Source organism: Crocodylus porosus, unplaced genomic scaffold (genome assembly GCF_001723895.1).
Source record: "Crocodylus porosus isolate Cpor-Errol unplaced genomic scaffold, CroPor_comp1, whole genome shotgun sequence".
Taxonomy (NCBI): Eukaryota; Metazoa; Chordata; order Crocodylia; family Crocodylidae; genus Crocodylus; species Crocodylus porosus.
Window position 1 is genome coordinate 23,954,384 of NW_017728912.1, and position 12,367 is coordinate 23,966,750.

General features: G+C 46.5%; 1 protein-coding gene across 1 annotated transcript in view; it reads left to right on the forward strand.

Moving 5' to 3' along the window:
* The first annotated feature begins 3,230 nt into the window (after positions 1–3,230).
* LOC109309303 overlaps positions 3,231–12,367 on the forward strand; it is a 17,536-nt gene continuing 8,399 nt past the window's right edge. Inside the window, exons 1-3 of the mRNA XM_019533966.1 lie at positions 3,231–3,286; positions 8,165–8,225; positions 11,080–12,288. Of these exons, the coding sequence (XP_019389511.1) occupies positions 11,392–12,288 (897 nt within the window). The 5' untranslated portion in view covers positions 3,231–3,286; positions 8,165–8,225; positions 11,080–11,391. The remainder of the gene's footprint in view (positions 3,287–8,164; positions 8,226–11,079; positions 12,289–12,367) is intronic.

Here is a 12,367-nt window from a genome sequence, read left to right on the forward strand (position 1 = left end):
GCTTTATTTTGCAAAGTACTATGTAAAATGGTACCCCCCCCTCCCCCATTCTGGAAATGGCACTAAACGCCTATGAATTTTCCTGATCCTAAAATCATGTCTGGATTTCCTGGTGAGGCAGATGCTGCCAATAATAAACAATAATAAAAGTGACAGTGCCTTTGTACTTCAAGTGAATCCTTCATAAGGTGAAGCCCTAGGGATGTCAGGGCCTAAGATCCTATGAATCATGCGTAACAATAGCATTAGGGTTGCTCTACCATAGTCACAGATGATGCTACAAAATGTACTAGCAACACCTCTCAGAATGAGTTGGGGATAATCATAGAAAATGAGGGTTGGAAGGGACCTCAAGAGGTCATCTAGTCCAATCCCCTGCTCAGAGCAGGACCATCCCCAACTAGATCATCCCAGCCAAGGCTTTGTCTAGCCAGGTTTTGAAACCTCCCAAGGATGGAGCTTCCACCACCTCTCTGGGTAACCTGTTCCAGTGTTTTACTACCCTTGAAGGGCATTTATACATGTGCTTTTTCATCCTGTGACACGCCAGAGGTCCGTCAGGTTGGAGCAGACTCAAGCGAATCAAATCTGTTTTGCACGTGAGCTGATGCATGCTGCGCTGCGCCGTGTCCAGCTGCAGAAGTGGCAAAACGCATTGGCACGCAGAAAATGGTGGCGGTGCGCTTTTGAACTAAAGCACCTCCGAGGCATTTTCATGCAAAAGCGCGCTACCGCCGTTTGCTCAGCATTGACACGCATTTTGCCACTTTTAACTGTTAGATACAACTTATACACACACACACACACACACACTTATACAACTTATAACTTTTATACCGCTTACACAACTTTTCGAAGCGCTGGCTGCTTTAAGAACCATGTATACCGATGCCCCATAGCGAGGAAATTTTTCCTAATGTCTAACCTAACCTTCCCTTGCGGCAACCCGGGACCGTGGCTCCTCGTGCCGTCAGCACCACGCAGGCTTGGAAAAAAACCTCCGGCAGGCCTGCAGCCAGGACAGTGCGCGGGGGCTGATGCTTTCAGGCCTGCACCCGGCGCTGCAGCCTCCCGCAGTAGAAGACCTTCAGCGCGGGAGCTCAAGCTGCATTTCCCCAGGGGACGCTGTAGTGGTGATGCCCCCGCACACACCCTGATCTCGGTGCGGGCTCTCGCGACTTGCTCTGCCATAACGGAGGAGGGGGCACGGAGCCCAGCCCCGCGGCGGTGTAGTGTGGGGAGCCAGCCGCCGCTGCCCTGCCGGTAGGGAGGAGCGGATGCAGGCAGGGAAGGGGAGAGGCCCCGCCCTGTGCTGCAACGTCAATGGGTGCCCCGGTGACGTCAGAAAAGCCTCCCCGTGGCGTCATTCGCGTCCCGCCGGGGGCAGGGAGGCTTTTCTGACGTCACCGCGGCAGCGCCCCCCACCGGCTGCCCGGCCAGCAAGGGGTCCAGGCTGGTGTAATGGGGGAGAAGAAAGGTGAGAGGCAGGCCAGCTTCCCCCTGCCCAGGGCCTCCACAGCCTAGGGTGGCAGTGGGATCTGCCCTCATCGGGGGTAGGCCCAGGTCCCGGTTGTGGGCATGCTCCCTCCCTCTGCTCTGCTCCCCACCCAGAGACCTTCATGGGTGTAGCATCGCTGTCGGGCAGGGCAGGCCAGGAGGGTGGGCTCAAAGCGGGACCAGCCAGGCTAGTAGTGCATGAGGAGGCCTGCTCACTGTTCATTCAGTTTTAATGCCCGTAGAGCTGAAGGACACTGGTACCAGCAAGAGCCACAAACAGCGTAGGCGAAAGCGCTGAACTTTTCGCACATCACTGAGCAGTTTAGTTCTGACCTTCGGCACCCCTGCTCTTCCACTCAAGCGCAGGCACTGCTTTCTAGGGGATGTTGTGATATATGGGCTTGCAGTCTACACGGCAGACACTGCTATTGGCAAAAAGGGGCTTTTGCTACTATCTCCGAGTAATATTCCCTTTACTGCAAAGGGTACGTTCCCATAGAGTAGGGCCCTGCTGCATCAGTGCCCAGTGTCATGAAAGCTTGGCAAAGATGGGGGAGCTGTAGTCCTCGCCTGGAAATGCCCAGGCCTGTGACTGGAGGCAAGAAAGTGCTGGGGTCTGTCAAGAAGCAGCAGCCTGGTTTCTTTCAGGGAGACGCCTCCCTGGGTGCATCTGTGGCATTTAATCCCGAGGGAAATTTTAATAAGCCTAGTACTGTCATTCAGCTTCGCTTTGCCTTCCTGAGGTTGAACAAACTGTTCTGGATCTGTACTGATTCAGTCTATTTGCTACTTCTGCTGTACGACAACGCGTGAGAAGTTGCTGGCGGCTTAGAGTAGGAGGCTGTGAGGATCCTTCAGTGTGTCCCAGTCCTCTGAAGCCCCCTGAGCAGATCAGCAAAGTTCTGGATTTTGCACCAGGCACCGATGCATGCATAATGTTCAATCAGATCAAAATGCAGGCCCTCCATTGCTTATTCCTCTGAGAACTCTTTCATTATAATATTATACGCTTACATACGCTGTGGGAAGTATTAGACCTTCATATTACCAACTCCCAAAGCTATCCCATGCATGAAATATGAAGCAATAATGTATCATGTACAACTTTCTCTTGCCTCATCTCACAGGCAGTAATAGTAAAATGGCAAAGGGGAAGGCTTTGCACAACTGGCACTGAGGGAAGGGCATAATAAGACAAATGGAGGAAAACAAGACAGACATGACAGAAGGTCAGATGAGACCTGAATTTTGCAAGGCAGGGATCATTGTGAATGGACCAGCTGTGGCTATGTTCCCCCCATCCTTGCCTACTCACTCTTGTCGCTGTCCTGATTTAGCAGAATTAGCGATGTTCAAAATGTTCTTTTCTGACTTTGGCTTAAAAGAAAAAGTTTGTCACGTTAACAGTGCAAGGAAGCAGTAGCTGTACTCCGACTTGGTTAACCATTTTAGGCCAGGTGCGAGTAACACTGGTTTAAATGAGCACATGGTAAAAATGGCTTTTCAAGTCACAGCACTGTCTGCATCTGGGCACCCACTATTGCAAAGGTGGGGGTCTTATAAATACTGTCTAAGAGAGACTGTTAGGTGTCATCACCAGTGTTTTAGGTTTTTAAAACTCATTTAGAGTTGGAGTTCAACTCAATAGCTTTCCCAGGTCTATGGTACAGTGGGATGAATAAAATGGAAGGCAAACGCTTGTCTTCATTCTTTTGCTGTTGTGTTTTAAAGGGAGCTGGAAGCAGTACTTTTGCTGTGCTGGTGCTCCAGACACTGTATCTTCCAGAAGGTAAGCCATATTTTTTGTTTTTAAGGAACTGACTCGGCTGTAGGCTGGCTTCAGAAACCCATAAAGCCTATAGCCCTAGGGGGAAGAAGAGAAGTCCTTTACTAGGAAAGAATTGCCCTTGTTCCACATTTTACAAGTTTAGTAGAGGACCAGTTGCTGTGGCTCAGCAGCTCCTCAAAATGATGATCACTGTTGAGTTAATATTACTTCAGTCTGACCTGGATTGAATTTAAATCAGATGGTATTTATTCATATGTCATTCTCCACGAGACACTGTGTAGTATCTCATATGCCACCAATTTCATCTCTCACATCTCAGTGCTGGTTGAACTATGTTATCTGAACATAGTGTTGCTGGCAACACAGTGTATCATCTCAGTCCATCACCTGTGCAGTCATTGTGGAAAAGGAGAAGAAACCATACTGACCCCAGGAACTTCATGTGTTAGAGTCTGTGGAGCAAAGGAATTATCACTCAGTATGACTTTTTTGGATTTATTAGTGTTCTAGGCACTGTAAACACATGGGTAGACCCAGTCCATATACCAAAGAGTTTACAGTCTAATACAGATTAAAAACAAATGAAAAAGGCAAGGGAAAAGGTGTAACATATCAACAACATGATCAGAATGAAGATTAGCCACAGCTCATTAGTTCCATGGTTTAAAATATGCCCTTATTATATTGCAACATTTTAAGAAATGAAGCAAGGAAGAAATTGTAATTAGAGCATGTTGTTTATTCCCTTTGGCATCCAAACTGTATTGTAGTCCTGTACTTTTTGTAGTTGGCACCATCTGTTTTGATACCAAATAAGACCATAAATTGGTATGGCAGTAATTTTGTCTAGAATAAATTGTAACGGAGCTAAAGCACAGTACTTGTAGGCATTATTCTTTATACAATGCTCTTGTTCACCACTCACAGGTCATATACAATGCCAACAGTTACAAACAAGAGTTCAGCCTGACCCAATAAACAGCCCTATTCTTTCCAGTCCATAACATGGGAAGCTTTTTTCCTAAAGCCTCTCAATTCCAGTCACCTCAGGAAAAACATGAGATGTCATTATGGAAGATAAAAGCATAGTTTGGTTTAGTGAGGCCTATGGGTTCCAAAACCTTTATCACCAGGGCCCTGGTTTTATCTGCAAACTGATGAGCTCAGGGCTGACCTTGTCCCAAATTAGAGGCCTTATGTTGGAGACAATGATACAGGCATCAGCTATTAAAGCAATCCTAGGACACTAAGGCAGGTGCAGTTATTGCAGTGTCAACAATGGCATGTTTCAGGGAGATAGAGGAGGCTGTTTCAGTGCTCAGAGCTTCTTCAGCTGGGGAAAGAGTGGCCCAAACTGAGACCAGAGATAGCTTTACTCATATATCCTCCTTTCTTCCCCCCCAGGGACAGGATGGAGACAAAGGCTCAAGGGTGGCCTTTTCTCTGACCATTTCACTTTGATTTAGTTTTCATCCCCCCACTCCAAGACACACACAAATTGTGTCCCTTCAGTCTTTCAGCAGCAAGATCCTGTGGCATCTGGCTGCTGCATCTCAAGCAGCTCCACCTTCCCAGGTGCCTTGAGGAAGAATAGGCATCCTCCATGCGAACAGTGTTGGCACCCATAAAGCCCTGCTAGCCATGAGGGCTTGCTGCTAGGTCAGGCCAGTCCCATCCCTCCTGCTGGATGTGTGAGGGAGGCTGCGGCACAGGCTGGGGTGAGCTCACAGAATGCCAGCCCTCCACAAGCCTGGCCTTCAGAGCAGCGCTTACCCCCATCCCAGGGGCACTGTCCCTATCCTATCTGTGTTGTAGGCTGCCAACTGCCTGTGTAGAGCAGCCAGCTCCTGAAAGACATTGTGAGGTGCAGTCAGCTCCAGCCCCTGAGCAGCTGAGAGAAAGCTGGGGGGAGAGCCTGGTACCAGCTCTGAGCTCCCCCTTCTTTGCCGTCAGCACTGAAAGAAAGGGCAGGGGAAGCTTTGAGATGACTTTACTTGCCTTGTATTGTAAGCTCTGAGCCTCCCTTAGACAGACTTGAGTCCCCTGAATAGAATAAGACTGGTTCCCAAAGTCAGAGGCTTCTTTTCTGCCTGCAGTCCACTGGTAACAACATTGCCTGAGTCCAGCAGTTGTGTCCCTGTCTGCTTTGGACATTCATTTCAGCAGGACTGGGTAATCTAGTAACCCACAATTTTTCTGACTACACTGGCAACATAACTCTCATCCAACTTCCAAATGGTCAGATGCATTGACCCATACAGGTGCTCTAAGTTCCTGGGCATGCAAAGAGAAAAATCAAGAAGGCTAGGCATGATTTGAAATGCAACTGGCAAGGGTTTTTAAAGACAAAAAGGGATTCTCCAAGTATGTCAGAAGTAAGAGGAAAACCCAGGAAAGCATTGATCCCTTACTAAGGGTATAAAGCTACCTAGTTATGGATGGTGCAGAGAAGGCTGAAGTATTTAATGCCTTTTTTTTTGCTTCAGTCTTCACAAACAGAAGCAGCTACCAGATGATGAGTGCAGCTGGCAGCAAAGATAGGGAGCAAGATAAATAGCCCAGACTAATAGAAGAACAGGTCAGAGATTACTGAGATTACTTAGAGAAGTTGTGTGCTCCCAAGTTGGCAGGGCTGGATGGGATACAACCTAGGGTTCTGAATGTATTAGATGAGATATTGTCTATCCTCCTGAGAACTCATGGAGGTTGGGTGAGGTCCTGGGTGACTAGAAAAGGGGAAAGATTGTGCCCATCTTTAAGAAATGGAAGGAGGAGGATCTGGAGTACTGCAGACCAGTCAGCCTGACTTCAATATCTGGGAAGAACATGAAACAGGTGCATGTCTTCAGAAAGTCTCTTGTGAAGCAACTAGAGGAAAACAAGGTGATCACTCAGGAACAATCAGCATGGATTCATCAAGAGCAGCAACTTGTGCCTGACCAACCTAACTTCCATCTATGATAATGTGATGGGCTCTATGGGGAGAGCAGTAGATGAGATATACTTTGACATGAGCCAGACTTTTGACACCAGTTTCCACAACATTCTCAAGTTAAGGGAATACAGACTAGATGAAAGTACTGGGAGGTAGATACATAACCAGTTAGATCATCATGCTCAATACCTAGTTGAGAGGAGGTATCAATTGGGGTTCCTCAGTGATCTGTCCTGGATCTGGTATTGTTCAACACTTCATTAATGATTTGGATAATGGGACTGAGTACATGCTTGGCGAATTTAGTTAACACCGTGTTGGGTGGAGAGACAGACACGCTGGAGGGCAGGGATAGGATCCAGAATGACTTGATAGATGGGGAAAATGGTCTGCAATCAATCAGATGAAATTTTAAAAGGACAAATACAAATTCCTGCACTTGAGATGGAATAATTTTATGCACAAAAACAGACTGGAGAATGATTGGCTAGGCTGTGGCACTACAGAGAAGCAGCTTGGGGCTTACATTTGACCGTAAGCTGACTATGAGCCAACAGCTTGCCTCCGTTGCAAAAAAGCCAACAGCACTTGGGTTGTGTTAGCAGGAGTGTCACTTGCAAACCAAGGAAAGTGATTCCTCCATTCTATTCAACACCTGGAATCGTGTCCAGGGTCCCACAATTCAAGAAGGATGTGGTCAGATTGGAAAGAGTCCAGCACAGACCAATAACAATTATTTGAAGCCTGGAAAGCAAGACATATGTGTAAAGTCTGAAAGAACTAGGGTTACTTAGTCTGAAGAAGAGAAGACTGAGGTGGGATTTGGTAACAATTTTCAAATATCTGAAGGACAATTATAAAGAAGATGGGCATAGACCTTTCTCTGTAGCCTTATGGGACACGGGATTCAGAGCGGGTATAGTGGCATAGTTACAGCCCACCTTTTGGACTGTACTGCAGGAGCAGCAGCCAGGGCCTTTTTTAAAGTCCCCAAAGTAGGTAAGAACCCAGCCTATACCCCACTTTTAGCACTCCTCCCTTTTCTTCTGTGCTCAGTGACAATTTCCCTTCCCTCCCATTCCCCACTTCACTGCTACCACTGCTCCCAAATGACTGGGTGAAGAAGCTCTAAAGCTGCTCTTGCCCCATCCTAGCAGGGCTGCATGGAGAGCTGGAGGGTTTGGAGGCTGATAAGTGGAGTTAGGATTCTTACCTGATTTGGGGATTTTCTGCTCTGGTGGGGAGGGGGTGAGGCTACAGCCACCCTTGTAGCACCAGTCAGTTCTCTCACACGACCTTTTAAAGTCCTGGATCCACCTATGAGGGCCAGGGTTAGAAGCAATGACCTTAAACTGCAGCAAAGAAAATGTAAATTTGGAGATTAGGAAGAGTATTCCAACTATGAGGGTGGTTAAGCATTGGAACAGGCTACCTACAGAAATTATGAAATCTCTATTCTTGGAAACTTTCAAGAGCAGGTTGGCCAGACATTTGACTGGGATGGCTTGTCCTGCCCTGAGAAGGGGGTTGAACTAGATGACCTCAGAAAGGACACTTCCAGTTCTGTTTTCTTATGATCCTACTGAAAAAGCTTAGGTCTCAGCTTACCAGTTACCTACCCAGAGTCTGAAAGAAGAGATTTGTAGGAGATGTGAAGAAGGGGTTAGGGAAGGACTGGAAGAGGATAAGGTGGTGGCAAGGAAAAAAACATGCAATGCACTGAAGTTACAATCCCTATTTGTGCCAAAGCATGAAGGACAGATGTTTGTTTTAAGTCATCTTAAAATAGCTAAAATCTTTGTCATGAATCATTTCCTTTCCATATAAAAGGTCTTCCTTGTTGTGTATTTGAGTATTAGATATTACTTGATCTTACTAATTAATTATAACATTGCTGGCAGTTTAACAAGCTCTAAATCCCTCTGTCCCATCCTGTATTGCAGTATCAGTATAAGCAGTGTTTTGCCAGAGGTGCCTGTAAAGGAGCCAGAAGAAATAAAACAGGTAAATATTGGCATGAGTTGAGGGACCTGCTGTGAGGAATTGTAGCTTTAATTACTTGTCCTGTCAAATAAGTGTCCTGTGGCACATATTACCGGATGATAATTACGTGGATTGAGTGCACTGCAAACAGAACCTTGTTTACTGCCAACCTGTTGAATTTATTTTGGTAACTGCAGGCACAGTCTGGAGTGCCTTTGGATTAAAAAATGCCTGACCCTATTTTCTGTAGGTGTGTGTGGGGGACAAAGAAAACAAATGGCTGTGGTCATGATATGTGCAAAAGAAATACATTAGCACCAAGTTACTCATCTGCTGTAATGGCAGGACAAGACAGAAATATGCAAGATGATTTGTGCAAGTGTTTTAAACTTGAAATCTGCATTCACCCTACAGATCATGTTCTAAGATGTCTCTTGCAGGAATGCAGAAGTCATAGCACTGTGACTCTGTTACAGCAATTGCATGACTTCCATGATTTTTTAAATTAGGGAGGAAATAGAAGAGGCATCCTGTTTTGTCCAAAGAGTCCTACCAGCATGGTACTGGCATCCCTCACAAGAAGATGCAAACCCTATGCTGAATCATTTTAGTTCTGAGTCACTGGGGGTTTCATGAACACCCGCAGTAACTGATTGGGTTTTGTCAACAAAAAACCTAAGGGCCATATTTTCAAACAAAAATAAGACACAGAGAGAAGTTAGCAACCCAGAGCTCCCTTGTGATACCTAACTGGAATGGTAAGATTTTCACATTGCTATTAGGAATGTGAGCGATTTCTATGGCAGTGGAGTTGTAGCACTCACAGCAGCGAGGACTGCAACAGGCAATTGCTGAAAGTTTTTCAAAGTCCTTAAGGAGAGCTGCTTGGTGCTGAGCAGTTTTGAAAATCTGCTCATTTTGTTCCAGTGCTTAACCAAGAGCTCAGATTCTTCTCAACATCTGGCCTTAAGCAGTCATGTGACTGGTGGAGTGAGCAAGGCACAGCAAGCCCTAGGTGCCAATTCTGAGATGACACGAGAATCCCGCCTTTACCCTTGAAAGTCTTTGCTATGGCAGGGGTATCCTCACACCCAGCAACGTGTCTGGAGGGGCAAGCAGAATGGTGCTCACCCCCAATGGGAGTCTTTGCCATAGCAGGTGCAGTCCTATGCTCAGTAGTAAATCTGGGGTGGGGACCAGTGAACGGAGCACCAGGAGCTGCTATGACAGCAGCAGTAGCAGCTGCCTCTACTGTGCAGAAAGCATGAGCAGGTAAGACTTCCCTTCCCCTCACCTCCCCCTGCACAGTAGTCAGCAGGTCCACGGGCCCACCTGTAAGCCAGTTCTAGAATGAAGGGCTGATCTGGTTTGGATGCCACTTACAGCATGTGCCCTGGACCAGCTCCAATCACCACCTGCAATATGTGCCCCAGATTGACCCCACACACCCTGGACCATATACATCATGCCAGAGATTGCCCCTGCCTGGAGCGCTTGGGCCAGCTCTGACCCCATGTGTAGTGTGCATACTGTACATAGCATGCTCCAGACTGGCCTTACATGTTATGTGAGGAACCAGTCTGAGACCCATAGGTACCACTGTGGGCTGGATGATTGGACTCTGTAGGCCATATCTTTGCTCCCCTGGATGAGAGGAAACCTGAGGTCCCACCCAACCCTAGAAGTCTTTGACTCTGTGACATGTACCAAAGGCTTCCCCCAGTGAGCCATACTGTAAATGGATACCTGACTAATTATGATACCAGACAACACTTTACTGTATGTTGCTGGCTGCAGAAAGTGACCTGCCTTTACCACACTAGCCATGCAAGCCATGAGGCCTCAAAAAGACCTTTGAACTTGATCTTTGAGTTATCCATAAGGTAATAAATTAGTGACAAACCATTAAGGGTTAATTCCTACACCATTGCTCACACACGTTGTTAGCATGCAGCAATAAACTCTGGCACAACATGCATCACAGTTTATTGCTCCTGGGCACGCTGTTTAAACGTGCACCCAGGACCAAAGCACATCGAGTCCGGTCAGAGCAGCCCTGGCTGGTACAAGGCCTGAGGGGTCAGCTTGCCAACCTGGGGCTGCTTTGACTTGGCTCAGCTTGCTGCAGATGAGCTGGTTGGGGCACAAGGGTGCTCCATTGTAGAGGGTAGTCCCCAGGCAGTCACTGTCTACATGTGTGCTGCTGCGCATGAGTAAACTCCAAAGCAGTATAGTTAATTAGTTTCTTATGGCCTAATAGGGCCATGTGTGTAGACATGAGATGTTTACTGCAGAGTAGATTAATTAGCTTCACAGTAAACATTTTATGTAGAAGCACCCACTGAGTAGGACCTTACTTTGCAGGTAACTTTCCAAAATCAATGGGGTACTTCCAGAGAAAGCGATATTCAAAGTACAGTATGGAAATCAGAAGCTGACCTGACACAAATCCATGTTAATGTTCTGAAAAGAGCCAATGTAGGTAGGAAGTCCTTGCCCCATTTAAATTCAGTAGGCTTTTACCCTAGCATTATAGGGAAACCCACCTGATGAGCAGTTTGATATTTATGCATTTCTTTGGCATGAAAAATGGCCGTTGCCTTCACTTGGTTCCTAACCCCCCCCCAAATCAGCTGACCAAGACATTGCCTTGTGTCATGCTGCTCCATGACTAAAACAGCACTAATAGTCTGCCTGGGAATAATGTCCTGTCAGTTTCTTTGACTGTGCTTTATGGTATTGGCTTGTGTGGGGTACTAACCACAGTAGGTAAATAGGAATGAAGGAGGGGTATTTCTAGCTGTGAAACTTTCTGTTTTATGTGGAAAAATATAGGACTGTGTTTATGGTGAGTTTAGTTTTCTGTCTTTTATAGCAAGATGAAGAAGATGTGTTAAATGCTGATGCCCAGATACAAACCTCCTATGTTGAAATTCCAGAGGGAAGTAGGTGGCGATGGTCACGAATACAAACTGAAGTCCAGGTGCAGACCTCAAATATTGAATTATCAGAAGAGGAGGTTTCATTGCCTTTTGAAACAGAGGCCCAGGTACAAACCTCATACCTGGAATTATCTGGAGAGGAGACGTCATTGTCCTCTCAAACTGATGTCGAAGTGCAAACATCTTTTGTTGAAATACCACCTGAAGATAAGTGGCGTTGGTCACGGCTGAACACTGAAGCCTACATGCAAACCTCAAATCTTGAGCTATCAGAAGAAGAAATTGCATCACAAACAGAGGTGGAAGTACAAACATCAGCTCTTACAATACCAAAGGAGGAGACATTCGACCCCTCAGAAATTGGGACCGAGGTAGAAATTTCAGATCTTGAATGGCCAGATACAAGGGTGAAGACTTTGTTTCCATTGTATGTTGAAGCTGCAGTGCAAACTTTGTATGTAGAAATACCAGCAGGGAATAAGTGGCGTTCATCACGACTGCAAATGGAAGCCCAGGTGCAAACCTCAAGTCATGAGTTATTGAAGAGGCTTTCTTCTGTTTTGCAAACAGAAACCCAGGTGCAAACCTCACAACTTGCATTAATAGAAGAAAAAGAGCTTCTTTTACCATCAGAAACCGATGTCCAGGTGCAAACCTCAAACCTTTCAATAGCAGAATCAGAAGAGGAGGAGGTTCATATACTTGTGGAAGAGAAGCCTGTCCCTACAGCTCTAGCAGAAGCAGCTGTACAAACATCAAATATAGAAATACCAGCAGCAACCAAGTGGAGTATGTCACGACTACAAGCTGAGGCCCCAGTGCAAACTTCAGGCCCTGACTTATTGGAGAGGCTTTCTCCCCTCTCCCAAGCAGAGAGCCAAACACAAAGATTAAACCAGGAGTTACCAAAGACGCTTTCTTCCCACTTACAAACTGAAGCCCAGGTGCAAACCTCCAACCTTGTACTAACAAGAGTAGAAGAAGCTCCCAGTCCCCGTTCACAAATCGAGGCCCAGGTGCAAACTTCAGGCCTTGACTTATTGGAGAGACTTTCTCCCCTCTCCCAAACGGAGAGCCAAACACAAAGATTAAACCAGGAGTTACCAAAGAAGCTTTCTTCCCACTTACAAACTGAAGCCCAGGTGCAAACCTCCAACCTTGTACTAACAAGAGTAGAAGAAACCCCCCTTCCGCATTTACAAATTGAGGCCCAGGTGCAAA